General features: G+C 47.1%; 1 protein-coding gene across 3 annotated transcripts in view; it reads right to left on the reverse strand.

Moving 5' to 3' along the window:
• Positions 1-12,356, reverse strand: part of fgf13a (fibroblast growth factor 13a) — a gene marked incomplete at its 5' end in the record, with an annotated part of 90,940 nt that overhangs the window by 15,249 nt on the left and 63,335 nt on the right. For 2 of the 3 annotated variants that reach the window (XM_084469478.1, XM_084469479.1), the window contains 2 exons: positions 2,568-2,671; positions 7,486-7,596. In XM_084469478.1, coding sequence (XP_084325604.1) covers positions 2,568-2,671; positions 7,486-7,596 — 215 coding nt within the window. Of the gene's footprint in view, positions 1-2,567; positions 2,672-7,485; positions 7,597-10,389; positions 10,580-12,356 lie in introns of those variants that run through there. The other variant, XM_084469480.1, reaches the window with a different exon arrangement.

Genomic DNA, 12,356 nt, shown 5'->3' on the forward strand with positions numbered 1-12,356 from the left:
GTTTCTATTGCATAACAGTATAGGGGTATGTTTCAAGGCATTGTACAGTACATAGTAATGTACACTTCCTATCAGCTAGTATGATAGCTTTTACAGATTTGGGTTATTTTTTACAGACTTTTTAGGTCAGCCCATGCAATTGATGTTCATGCAGTCACAGCAAAACAAAACTGGATATGAGAAACGTTTAGAATTATGCAATGCTTGTTTTTCTTTCATTCCATTTTTTAAGGTGAGGGTTTTCCTTGTCGTGCTTAGGAGGACTTAGAAAAATAAATTGTCGTAAAACTGCCTTCTTATTATTGGACAGATGGCGAGGCCACTTTTGAGACTATAAGCGAGATAATGATCCACCCGATTAACACGTCCGTTGAATCGAGAAATGAATTTGATTAGCCTCGTGTATAAAAGTACAAAAGCTCCCTCTACTTTTAATGGTATCCATTCAGGCTTAAACCAGCATTGTTGGAGAAAATAACGATGAACCAGTCAAAACACTGCATTGTTAAAAGTAAAAAGCTTAAATTCAAGTCGTAATTACATTCACTCTTGTGAGGGGCAGCCAGTCAATGCATTTATAGGAGAACGTGTTTGCATTTTTTATAATGCTTATCGTGTGTCTTCAGCCTACCAAGAATACAATAACGGATACTGCTCGCTACAGACAGCTCGCTCCAGACGTGTGTATGAATTTAGAATAAGAAACTGCTGCATATCGTTAATTAGTGGCTTCCATGATCAGATCCTTAAAGCCACTCACTGGAAACTAAAGCATGTGTGTGTGCTAGCGTGTGTGCTTTGGCGTGTGCAGTGTACCGGTACGTGCATGTGCTTGTCCACGCGTACTTGTGTTTGTGTGTGTGTGTGTGTGTGTGTGAGTGGGTGTGTGTGTGTGTACTTTTTATTTACAATATCTCCAGCTATTCCCTCAGGCATGCTTTGCCGGGGCAACTGCCTTGAACGTATTCTCCAACCTTTGCTAGCAATTAACGCTATGCTGTGCCGGATGGAGATGGAGGATAGCAGTTGGCAGTCTTGCTTTCTTTAATCGGCACACGGGTTAATTTCATGGCATTAATTAGGCATGTTATAAATATGGATATGGGTAATGTTACGTATGCAAACGTCTGCACGTATGGATATGCATGTAAATGAATATGCTTAAAACACTGCTACAATTACAATGACTACTACTACTACTACAATAACAACTTCTACTAATAGTAATATGATTCATCATCATCATTTAATCGGCACTCTGGTTAATCTCATGGCATTAATTAGGCATATGTTATAAATATGGATATGGGTAATGTTACGTATGCAAACGTCTGCAAGTATGTATATGCATGTAAATGAATATGCTTAAAACACTGCTACAATTACAATGACTACTACTACTACTACTGCTGCTGCTACAATAACAACTTCTACTAATAGCAATATGATTCATCATCCTCCTCATCAATATGATCATACAGATAAAATAAATAATATGACTTTCATATTTTGATAGATACTTCATTAGGGTTAATTCAACACAAGGAATGTTTGAATGAATAAAGTGGTAGCGCCCTGTGTATCACGTGAGCCTGCTAGACAGACGCAGACAGAAGCAGACAGAGAGCAAAAGATGATATCTTGCAATGGCCTCTGGTTGTGGAAGGGATTTGATTATTTGGTATTATCTGTCAAGTGTGTGTTGACAGATAACAGAGCAACAGCAGCCACTCTGAATTGTCAGTGACGCTTGCCACACATTGAGACGATGACATTTCGACAGGAAGTTTCTAAGTCAGCCGGCTGAATAATTCATATATTTTCACTTGTAATCAAAAATACAGAGGGAGCAGCCAGCTGCAGAAAGCATATTGTTATCACTTCTTGCAGGTAATGAAAATCTACAGCTACAGCATAACAGAAAACTCTCTCTCTCTCAGAGTACAACATTACGACACTGGAGCAGCAGTTGATTGCCCGGCATTGTAACTGGTCTAACACACAATCAATCTCTCTCTCTCTCTCTCTCTCTCTCTCTCTCTCTCTCTCTCTCTCTCTCTCTCTCTCTCTCTCTCTCTCTCTCTCTCTCTCTCTCTCTCTCTCTCTCTCTCTCTCTCTCTCTCTCTCTCTCTCTCGCATGATGTTGTTTCCATTCCACGGCATAATTCAGCCCACATACTGTAGCCACTGGCGCCCAGGCCTTGCGTCACCATAGCAACTCAGATGTCTGCCAAACAACCATTGCTTTGGCCGTTATCTGTCGCACTGGAAGGTCAGCCACAGGTAGACAGTAGGCCGGGGTGTGGTGGCTCAGGCAGCCCCGCCCACACATTACACACACACACATACACACGCACACACACATGCACACTAGAAGAAGAGACTTAGTGATGTGTATCGGACGCCTTCGCGGTTCATGGCAAGGGTACACACATAAACACACACACACACACACACACATACACACCACACACACACACACACACACACACACACACACACACACACACACACACGTGCACACTCACACGCGTGTGCACACACACTAGGAGGTTGAAGAGACTCACTGATGTGTATAGGAACCCTTCGCTGTTCATGGCCAGGTAGAGTTTGGTCTGCACGCCCTGAATGGCAACGACTCGTAGCCCCACGGGTATAAGGTTGAAAATGGCTGTTGAAAGAGGAACACAAGGGGGAAGAAACAGTCAAGAATAATCCAATGTTCAACGTCACCGTAGGAAAAGCACGCACCGGTACAGAGCACTATTGGCAGATCAGTGGAATCAGTGGAGAGTGAGTGCGTGGTGGATGCACAGCAAATGTGCTGTGGCTGGCTGGCTGTGACGTAGGATAGGATCTCCCTATCCCCCCCCCCCCACCACCACCCTCCACTACACCTTAAGAGTGGAATACATTCTGGGGCCTGATGCCAACAGAGGCCCCACTGGGCTGTACGCTGCCTGGGAGCCTGGATCCACCCACCACAGCCCTGTTTCACTGTTGCGCCGTCCACACACACACACACACTGTGGTGACTCTCTGTTGACATTCTCTGTCGTGATCGAGTAGATAGGAGATGGACAGATAGAGAGATAGGGGGGAGAGAGAGAGAGAGAGACTGACTTCCTATTCTTTCTCCCACAAAGAGAGTCGTATCACGTGGAAACGTTTTAGAGAAATTAGCAACGTGTTTTGCAAAACGAAAAAAAAGTGCAATAGATGAACAGATCTATTTTTACAACCACTGTCACCCCAGTAAAGGTGAAAAGATTTGGTGTGCCAGCACCACTTAATGACCCACTTAGAGATGTATCCATACAGGTGCAGAGTTCTGATCCCATGACGTTAATTGCACAAAAGTGTAATAATAAAACGTCGTTTCTATGGCTGTGGCGTGATTTAACAGCTCGGCGTAGGTCACCATCCGAGCGATTGGACAGAGAATGGATGGAGGACCTTCGACTGGTAATTCCCCGCTCGATTCTGCGCCCAGCGGTTTGCAGCTGATCTTGCGGCTGCGATTCATTACTCCAGTGGAGCGTCGGGGGTCGACCCGTTGAACGCCGTGATTCACTTCCTATTAGTCATCCGTAACGCTGTGCACAGAATTAACGCCGTTGAGGTTACTAAAGCCAGGCGCCGTATTTATGCGGTTAGTCTATTTTTAATTGCGTGCTTTGGGATGGAAGCTTTTCAATGCGCCGTGGATGGAAGCATCTCTGCGAGATTGGCCCGATGTAAATGCAATGCAAACCCACACACAGACATTGACGATACCCCTTTATACGGCCAGCGGCAGAGCACGCAGTGACTCACCCCCCCGGGCGCCATGGAACCTCCATTCACATTCGCAGTGAGTCACAGCTTGTCAACGACTGTGGTGACCCCCCCCCCCCCCCACCCCACCCGACCCCCACCCTCTCCCCTCGGTCAAGTGCACTACAGACGAGGTTTGATGGCCTCTCTCTCCTGCTGTAAGGGGCTCAAATTGTGCCTGTCTGATGCTCTTTAGTCGGGCTTTTGTTTTTAGCAACAGCGGGAAGGGATGCATATTTAATTCGGCGCGCTAGAGTTAACAGCCACAGCTAGCATATTCTGCACTCAGTCTCAGCAGCAGCGCCTAGAACTCCTTCATGTCCAACCCCATCTCTCTCCCTCTGCCTCTCTCTCTCTCCCTCTCTCTCCCTCTCTCTCTCTGTGTTTCATTCTCTCTCCCTGTCTCTCTCTATTACGTTGTCACTTCAGTGGCACCGCTGTCTTAGAAGATTCCCATTGCATGGCTTCTTCTTATCTTCGCTCTTTCTCCCTCTATTCCCCACGAGGACGGTGGCTGACTACAAGAAGCAGTACGACACGAGCTCGTCTCTCTCTCTCTCTCTCTCTCTTGAGGAGCCACGGGGCAAGAAGGGTCCCTCGGAGAGAGGAAGACGAGCTCACATTATTCACCGGTGCTCGCAGCGACACTGGGCTCTTTTCAACCTAGGGCCGGCTATTTACCCTTACCTTTGAGATAGGTAAAAAAGTTCCACTATATAAGCCCCCTACGGGGCTTATATATATATATATATATATAGAGTCATAGCTGCCTCCCTCCACTTCATTTCAGAAGGATTACCGGTTGTGTGCAGACAGGGATCTGTGAAGGAGGGAAACTCATTACTTCCTGTTTCCAAGAAACACCTGAGCTCTCTGAAGAGCAGCTACCACCCCGCCCCCACCCCCCCTCCACCCCCTCTCTCTATGTACAGGCGTGCGTCTGCTGAGTAGGTCCTCTCCCAGCAACACCACCACCACCACCACCACCACAAGACACTAGCTAACTGGAAGAGCGCAGCGCTGCCGTCACCATGGAGACAAGCGCACCCTGCACCTAACAACGCTATTTTTGGAGACTGCAAAGAGCCCTCGTTCTCGTCCTCTTCTTTCGGCAGACCTCTTTAATTTCATCGTCTTTCATGAGCAAGAGGCAAAAAAAGAAACGGAACCGGAGAAGACCGTTGTGCCGTACGGATCTCAACGTTTTTTGAGTGCAGGCCTACCGGGGAGAGGCTTGCTTGCTTACTAAAGTATGTCATGAGGTCCTACCTGTGTGCGTGTGCGTGTGTGTGTGTGTGCGTGCGACATGTGTATTACTTTTTTCTTTCTTTTTTTTTGCATAAAAGGAAGGAGTGTCCATGTAGCATGTATTCAGCATATGCCAAACATTGCCTCTGTTCGTCTTTATTATTATTGCGTCTTTATCTTTATCTGGATTGTCGCATATCATCACAACCAATAGAATTCCTACGTTCCACATTGTAAGTAAGTAATCAGCCTTAAGGGGTTTTCTTTGCCATTTAGACCAAGGCTCTCCCCGTCTGGGTCATCCATGTGGAATGGAGTCATCCACAGCCACGGGGGCTCTGTGGACTATACATCTACAGCACAGCACACCCAGCCATCCCAGAAGGGGACTACCCCCGTCTCGAGAGATCTGCCTTGGGGGGAGGGGGGGTGGTGGGGCTTGTTTGGGGTTTTCCGTAAGGTTGGACGGTGCCGTCCGCAGATCCCGTTAGAACATAGTCTTGCAAAACCACGATGAACGGTTTGACGGGCGATAATGGATCCTCCTTCAGCACCCTCAGAGGTGTGGCTAGGGAGACGCTGCGGACACGCCCACACAGTGCTAATAATAGCGCTGGTCGGATGAACGAATGGTGAATGACTTTCAACAAACCTTTCTAAGGGCGCACTCACACTAGGCAAAGTTGCCCTGTACCGTACTCAAGTAAGATTGCCCCAAACGTACTCGGGCAACGGTACAGAGGGCCTAGTGTGAGTGCGCCCTGATATTTTGTGACATTTATTCAAACTCAAATGTTGGAGTACGAAGATTAAGGCACTTTTACATCGTATAGGAGTTTAGTACATTTTTACAGCGGCTTTAAAGATGCGGTCTTAAAATTCTAAAGTCCTCCCATTCCCTCATACGAGTGAATTATTCCATCCCACCCTTTTTTTGAGGGTCCAAATCTGCGGTTGATCACGGTAACGTGATCACTGTGTTCCCCCGGAACATGGCTACTATAGGATATGCGGTTTCGGGGTCGGGCCGCGGATCCTGTGTCGACGGAGCGGCGTCGGGTTGCAGAACTAGTGGGCCACACGTGCGCGGCGCGGCGCGGCGTGGCGTGGCGTCTTGAGAAGCAGACACGTGCGGGGGCCCTGCTGCTGTAAGCACACTAGGCTAGGCTTTGGGGTGAACAGCAACCTGGGAAAAAAAAAATAAAGGCGGATGAAGATTGTAACTGCATTTAATATGCATCCACAGCCTTCGCCCGAGAGTCTTTCTCCGTGGGCCCGTTTGGGATGCACCCGGCGGTGTGAGGGCCGTGTACTCCGCCTCTTGCATTGATGTCCCCTTTTAATCCGTCCATTGGAAAACAAAGACGGGGGATGTAGCGATTAAATGAGATGTAATGAAGTTGTAATTAAATTAAAGAGGGGAGGCGGGGCGGGGGTCATGTTTCAATCACCAGCTAAAAACAAAGTCCCTCTTACTATGGAGGGGGTTTTAGGAGATCAAAGGAGCTACTCAACAATAGCTTTAAGAGATTTGCTATATCTATATGCTATAGATTTCCTCGGCATGTGAGGAAGTGCACTGAGGGGAACCCTACACTCTGAAGAGAACCCTATGCACTACGGAGAACCCTGAGGGGAACCCTACGCACTACGGAGAACCCTACGCACTACAGAGAACCCTGAGGGGAACCCTACGGACTACAGAAAACCCTACGCACTACAGAGAACCCTGAGGGGAACCCTACGCACTACAGAGAACCCTGAGGGGAACCCTACACACTACGGAGAACCCTACACACTACAGAGAACCCTGAGGGGAACCCTACGCACTACAGAGAACCCTACGGACTACAGAGAACCGTGAGGAGAACCCTACTGAGGAGAACCCTACTGAGGAGAACCCTACTGAGGAGAACCCTACTGATGCAGTGAGGAGAACCCTCCAGATGCACCAATCACAAACGAGACGGGAGGATTTAGAGTAATGGTCATATGGTTAGAAAACACACAACAATCGGCAACATGCTACGAGAAAGCCACGTCTTCTACACAAACATTGTGTCCACTGGATGCTTCAGAGACCTGTGTATCTAATTGTGTCGTTTATTTCTTTCCTTTCTTGCGAGGGTTGCGCGCTGCAGACGTCCTGATATATAACTCGGGCATATTGCTTATTCGTTTATTCGCAAACCGCGAGTCAAATTATCAGGAATAAATTCAGATGAAGTGAATCTGCACTCATTATCTCGGAACACAACACAATCTATTTGTATTACGCAGTCGGTTTAGAGTCAGTGGAGCGACTGACCATCTATAAATAGCTTTAGTTTGGTTTGTTAAACAAATGACGGGGTCCATGTCTGGACACCACTGACGTTGGGGGGGGGGGGGGGGGGGGGGGGAGTGTGGAGGAAGACTCACTGTAGCCATTGTCTTCCTCTTTAGTTCCGTCGATGGTTCCGTCCGCCTGTAGCTGTAAGTGGAAGCCCTGGCGACTGTAGAGCTTCGTCACGATGCCCTTCAGCTGGGGTTCTGCGAAGCGGGACACACACACACACACACACAGAGACACACACACACACACACACACACACAGGAAGAACAGAGCAAAACAAGTGGTCAGTGATGGATTTGTGGAGAGTCACGACCGTTAAGCCATGAGTCACGTCTTACCAGGAACCAGAGGCGTTTCAGGTCATCGCTTGTTCCAGGGAATAACTTTATTTGCACATCAATCCTAACCACATCAACAGCTTGTTAACACGTTCGGGGAAAACAAATAAATACAAACTCATTTTTACACATGATACTAACGGCTACAGAAGAAATGCTTCTACTTCTTTTTAATTGGGAGGCAGCGACAGCAGTTCCAAAAAAAAAAAAGACACATATGAGAGGCGAAAAACATGCTTTCATTCGTGAAGAACCCACACCACTCGTGTTGCGTGGGCGGGGGGGGTGTGGGTGTCTCAAGGACAAACGCTGGCACGAAATGGTCATTAAATAAGAACCGCACAGAAAAAAAAAAAAAAAAGTAATAACGAAAAGCGTCTAATGAAAGAAAACAAACGGAAAAAAGCAGAAAGTAAAAAACAGCCCCTCCCCCCCAAAGACGTCTGGAACACACAAACGGCGTGCTGCCGGAGTGGCCGCCACTCCCTGGTCACGTGACACGTCGCTGTCAGTCGACGCCTGGCTTAAAGCTGCTGAATCCGCTCTCTGGTTACCTCTCCTGAACGCACAGCTCGCCGCCTTGGAAGCGCGCCCAAACAGACAGTTTTCATTTGAGGTCTACACTCCCCCCCCCCCCCCCACCCCCCCCCCGCACCCCCTGCCAGATAGTGTACATCCCGATCTGACTCTCGCACACACACACAGACACTTCAGAGATGAAACGTTTGCATTTTATCAAAAAGCATGTAACGCTGTCAAAAAACACAACCGTGCATCTGTGGTCACACTGTTTAATGGTGAGACGTGCGAAGACGCTCACTGTGGATTTAAACAGTGAAGAACAAAGGAAAGGCTGGGTGGGGTCTTTTTATAATGTGTGTGTGTGTGCATGGTGTGTGTGTGTGTGTGTGTGTGTGTGTGTGTGTGTGTGTCATGGACTTAGTGCACACACACGCAGAATATTCGATTCGATGACACCTTCTCACCGCCACGCCCAACCACTTTTCCTGCTGGAGTGTGAAGTGTGGCATTACACGTTGTGTTATGTAAGACACACACACACAGGCACGCGCACACACACACACACACACACACCCACCCACTCTCTCACGCACACAAAGGCACACACAGAAACACACAGAAACACACATAAAGACACACACACAAACTCACAAAACACAGACTCAGACTCCCTCTCTTTCTCTTTCTCTCTCTCTCTCTCTCTCTCTCTATCACCACACACAAAAATACAGCAACATAGACTCTTTCTTTCACTCACACACAAACACATTCACACTCACATACACACACACACACACACACACGGACACGGACATGGACACACCCCTATTCCCTGGGCCTGGTGGCTTCCTCCATGGGGTTGGGACAGTAATGGGGGAGAGAGGAGTGTGTGTGTGTGTGTGTGTGTGTGTGTTTAGGAGCCACAGGGTTGGGGAGGTAAAGGGGGAGAGAGGAGGAGAGTGTTTAGGAGCCATAGGGTGAATCAGCAGCAGCCGTCTGTACATTTAGACTGTAGATTTAGCCCCAGATGTACACCTGCCTCCCACAACAAAGCAGGGAAAAGGGAAACCGGATGGGTTGGTAATAAACCCCGAGCAGACTCCTTCTTACAGTCTTCATTTAGACTTCCAGGGGGAAGTTTTTCATTTTTCAGTTACAATCAGCTTATTTAATGAAGTATATGATAACTAGAATTTGTTGAGCAATCCCCCGCTGCACTGGTTACCGTGGGCTTTGATGTTCTGTTTACACATCGCATTATTCATATTAATGAGAAAAACATTCCGTCCCAGTCTAGCTCCACTGGTTAAGGAACTCATCACCAGTGCTACAGTTAAGGGTATGATTACCACACAGCTAGGACTGGATGCACTCACAGTATTTGAAGAGAGTAAGATGCTTTGTATAAAAGTGGGTTGTCCAAATAGCCAGGAGCTTCTCTCCTCCTGTGTTGTGCAGAAACCCCAGAGAAAGATGCCTGACTGGTCCTAGGGCACTTACCCGGAAAATAAAAGCCACCCTGCTCATTTATTCATGTTTGCTTCTCCGCTTGGAAGTTCTCCTGCTTTCAGAGGAGAAATGGTGGCTTTTGAAATGCCACAATGTGAAACTGGTAAATCAGATTGAAGCTAAAACATATGTTGTGGTCTTGTATGGAGTTTGCCAGTCCAACATAGCTCAGCTAAACTTTGTCACTGATGTCCACTGCTCTACTTTTGTTCAAAGTTGCTGAGAAATGGTTAAATGTTTTTTTGTATGTACATTTGTATGTTTTTTGCAAATAGTCTATAGTGTATCCCAAGTATCTAAAAGCCTAAAGCCTAGCATATGATTACGTTTTTGTTTTTACAGGCTGGCCATTTGTGTTGTAATATAATATATCATGGTCCTTTGGAGTGAACAACCAGTAATATGCCTCATAACAATTCTAATTCCCCTCTATGGGTAGTCTAATAGTAACCCATATAATCCCCCTCTGTAGTATTTTCCTTTTCTATCAACGCTTTAAAAAAAATAGGCAAAAATAATCAAACCTCTAGTGGTTTGAATCAATAAAAAAGAAAAACAAGTTCGTTGACTCAGTGAAAACATAGACAATGTGACATAACGATCGTCTACCGCAAAACAGACCTGGCCTCCGACGTCTCCTCTTCTTGGAGCCAAAGAGTTTGACGCGGGAAAAGACGCTCAATCGACTGGGCTTCTCGGTGGCTCCCTTGGCCTTATTCGGACTGCTGACACAGCGGCAAGCATTGGTTTTCTCCCGCTCCCTCGCCTGCCTTTTCTGCCGGATGAGGGAGCTGGCAATTGCTGCAGCCATGGCCAGTTTGGCGGTGGTCTGGACACAAGTTCCAGACTAGTAGTGTTAAAATGAAATGGGAAACACTCGCCTGAATGACGAAACTCGTATTCGAGGGGAAAATCCCAAATGTCCAGTGGTTGAAAAAAAAAAAAAAAAAAAATGAAATAATAAACGTGGTAGACGAAAGCAGTTGGCTCTACACGTCGGTGCGTTGCTTTGAAGTCATGCATGCGCTTATGCACAAGGTTGCTTTGATCGATTTTCGCAACTAGGGTTGTGTTTCTGCGTAGGGGAGAGGGGGCGGGGGGGGGGGGGGGGGTGAGAGAGAAGTAGGATAAATCGCAATAAAAAATAAAAAGGCACTAATGTACCACTCTAGTGCTCCACGGAGTTGTCCCTCCGGCTCCCTTATGTCGGTAGCAACATAGCTGGAGACGCAAGTTTTCTGTTGTTATCCTCCGAAAGCCTTTTTTTCTCTCTCTCTCTCAACGTGATCCTTTCTTGACGTGAAAGCACGGAAAGTCAGACCTGCGGGTTATCGTAGACGTCGCAGTAAAAAAAAAAAAAGTCCATCCAAAACACACCTGTTAGCCAACGTGATGCTTCCAGCCTGCTCCCACGAATGAAAGCCCTGCTCTATCCGCTGCTGACAAGCTTTTAAAGGCAAGGCAGCAGATCGGACGAGAGAGAATCACTGCGGAGAACGCCGCTCTTTTTTTTTCTCCTGCCTTTTTTTTTTTTTTTTTTTTTTTTCTTCTTCTACTGAAGCCGAGCCACGCGCGGTGTGCGGCGCGTCGCTTCAGAGGCGGCAGCCGCGCGCCTGCAGGAGGAAAGCGCGGATTCAGCTGCAACCGCTTCCCACCCAGAACCCGGCGCGGCCGAGGAAGGAGGAAGGAGGAGGGAGGAGGGAGGAGGAGGGAGGAGGGAGCAGGGAGGAGGGACGAGTTGTGTTGAAGGGAAGCCGACAGTACGAGAGGATTCGCTGTGTAGATATCCTGTTATCTGTGCTGTGAACTAAAAAAAAAAAAGTTTGAAAAATTCACCGTGAGAATCTCAGAATAGGCTAAAGAATGTGTGGTAGGGAGAGAGGGAGAGAGGGAGAGGGGGGTGGATGAAGGCAGATTGTGACCAAGAAACGAACGAAAGGGAAATTAAGAGCGAAATGAAGAGAGCGATAACCTCAATTATTTTTTCTTCAAGTGCGTCGGTAAAAAAAAAAAAAGTTAGGTAATGCTATCGATAAGGCCCACTCTCTTGTTTTGTGAAACCAATCTCATTATCTCAACATCAAAACATTTCTACTTATCAACAATCGAACATTTTTAAGTTGTTATGGGTGGATTCCAAGATGCGTGCTTCTGTTGCTTTACACACACACACACGCACGCACGCACGCACGCACGCACGCACGCACGCACACACACACACACACACACACACACACACACACACACACACACACACACACACACACACACACACACACACACACACACACACACACACACACACACACACACACACCTAAACTCAGACACCCAGCCCTGTCTATGTTTATGACCTCGGTCTTTTTCATTTTCAAACGTTTTTTGTTTTGTTTACCTCGATGTGTCCCCGTTAGCCTCTCACAACCTTCAAACGCAGACTTTAAGTTACTCAGGGTCGGTTAAAGTTAGTAATATTCGTCTGGGGGTGACCCTAAAGGAGACCACGCTTGGTCGTCCTTGATCGTTGCATATGTCCATCAAATGGCATGTCGATACTATAACATATATATCATACATATACATATATA

The sequence above is a fragment of the Micromesistius poutassou genome (assembly GCF_964030765.1).
Source record: "Micromesistius poutassou genome assembly, chromosome: 6".
NCBI lineage: Eukaryota > Metazoa > Chordata > Actinopteri > Gadiformes > Gadidae > Micromesistius > Micromesistius poutassou.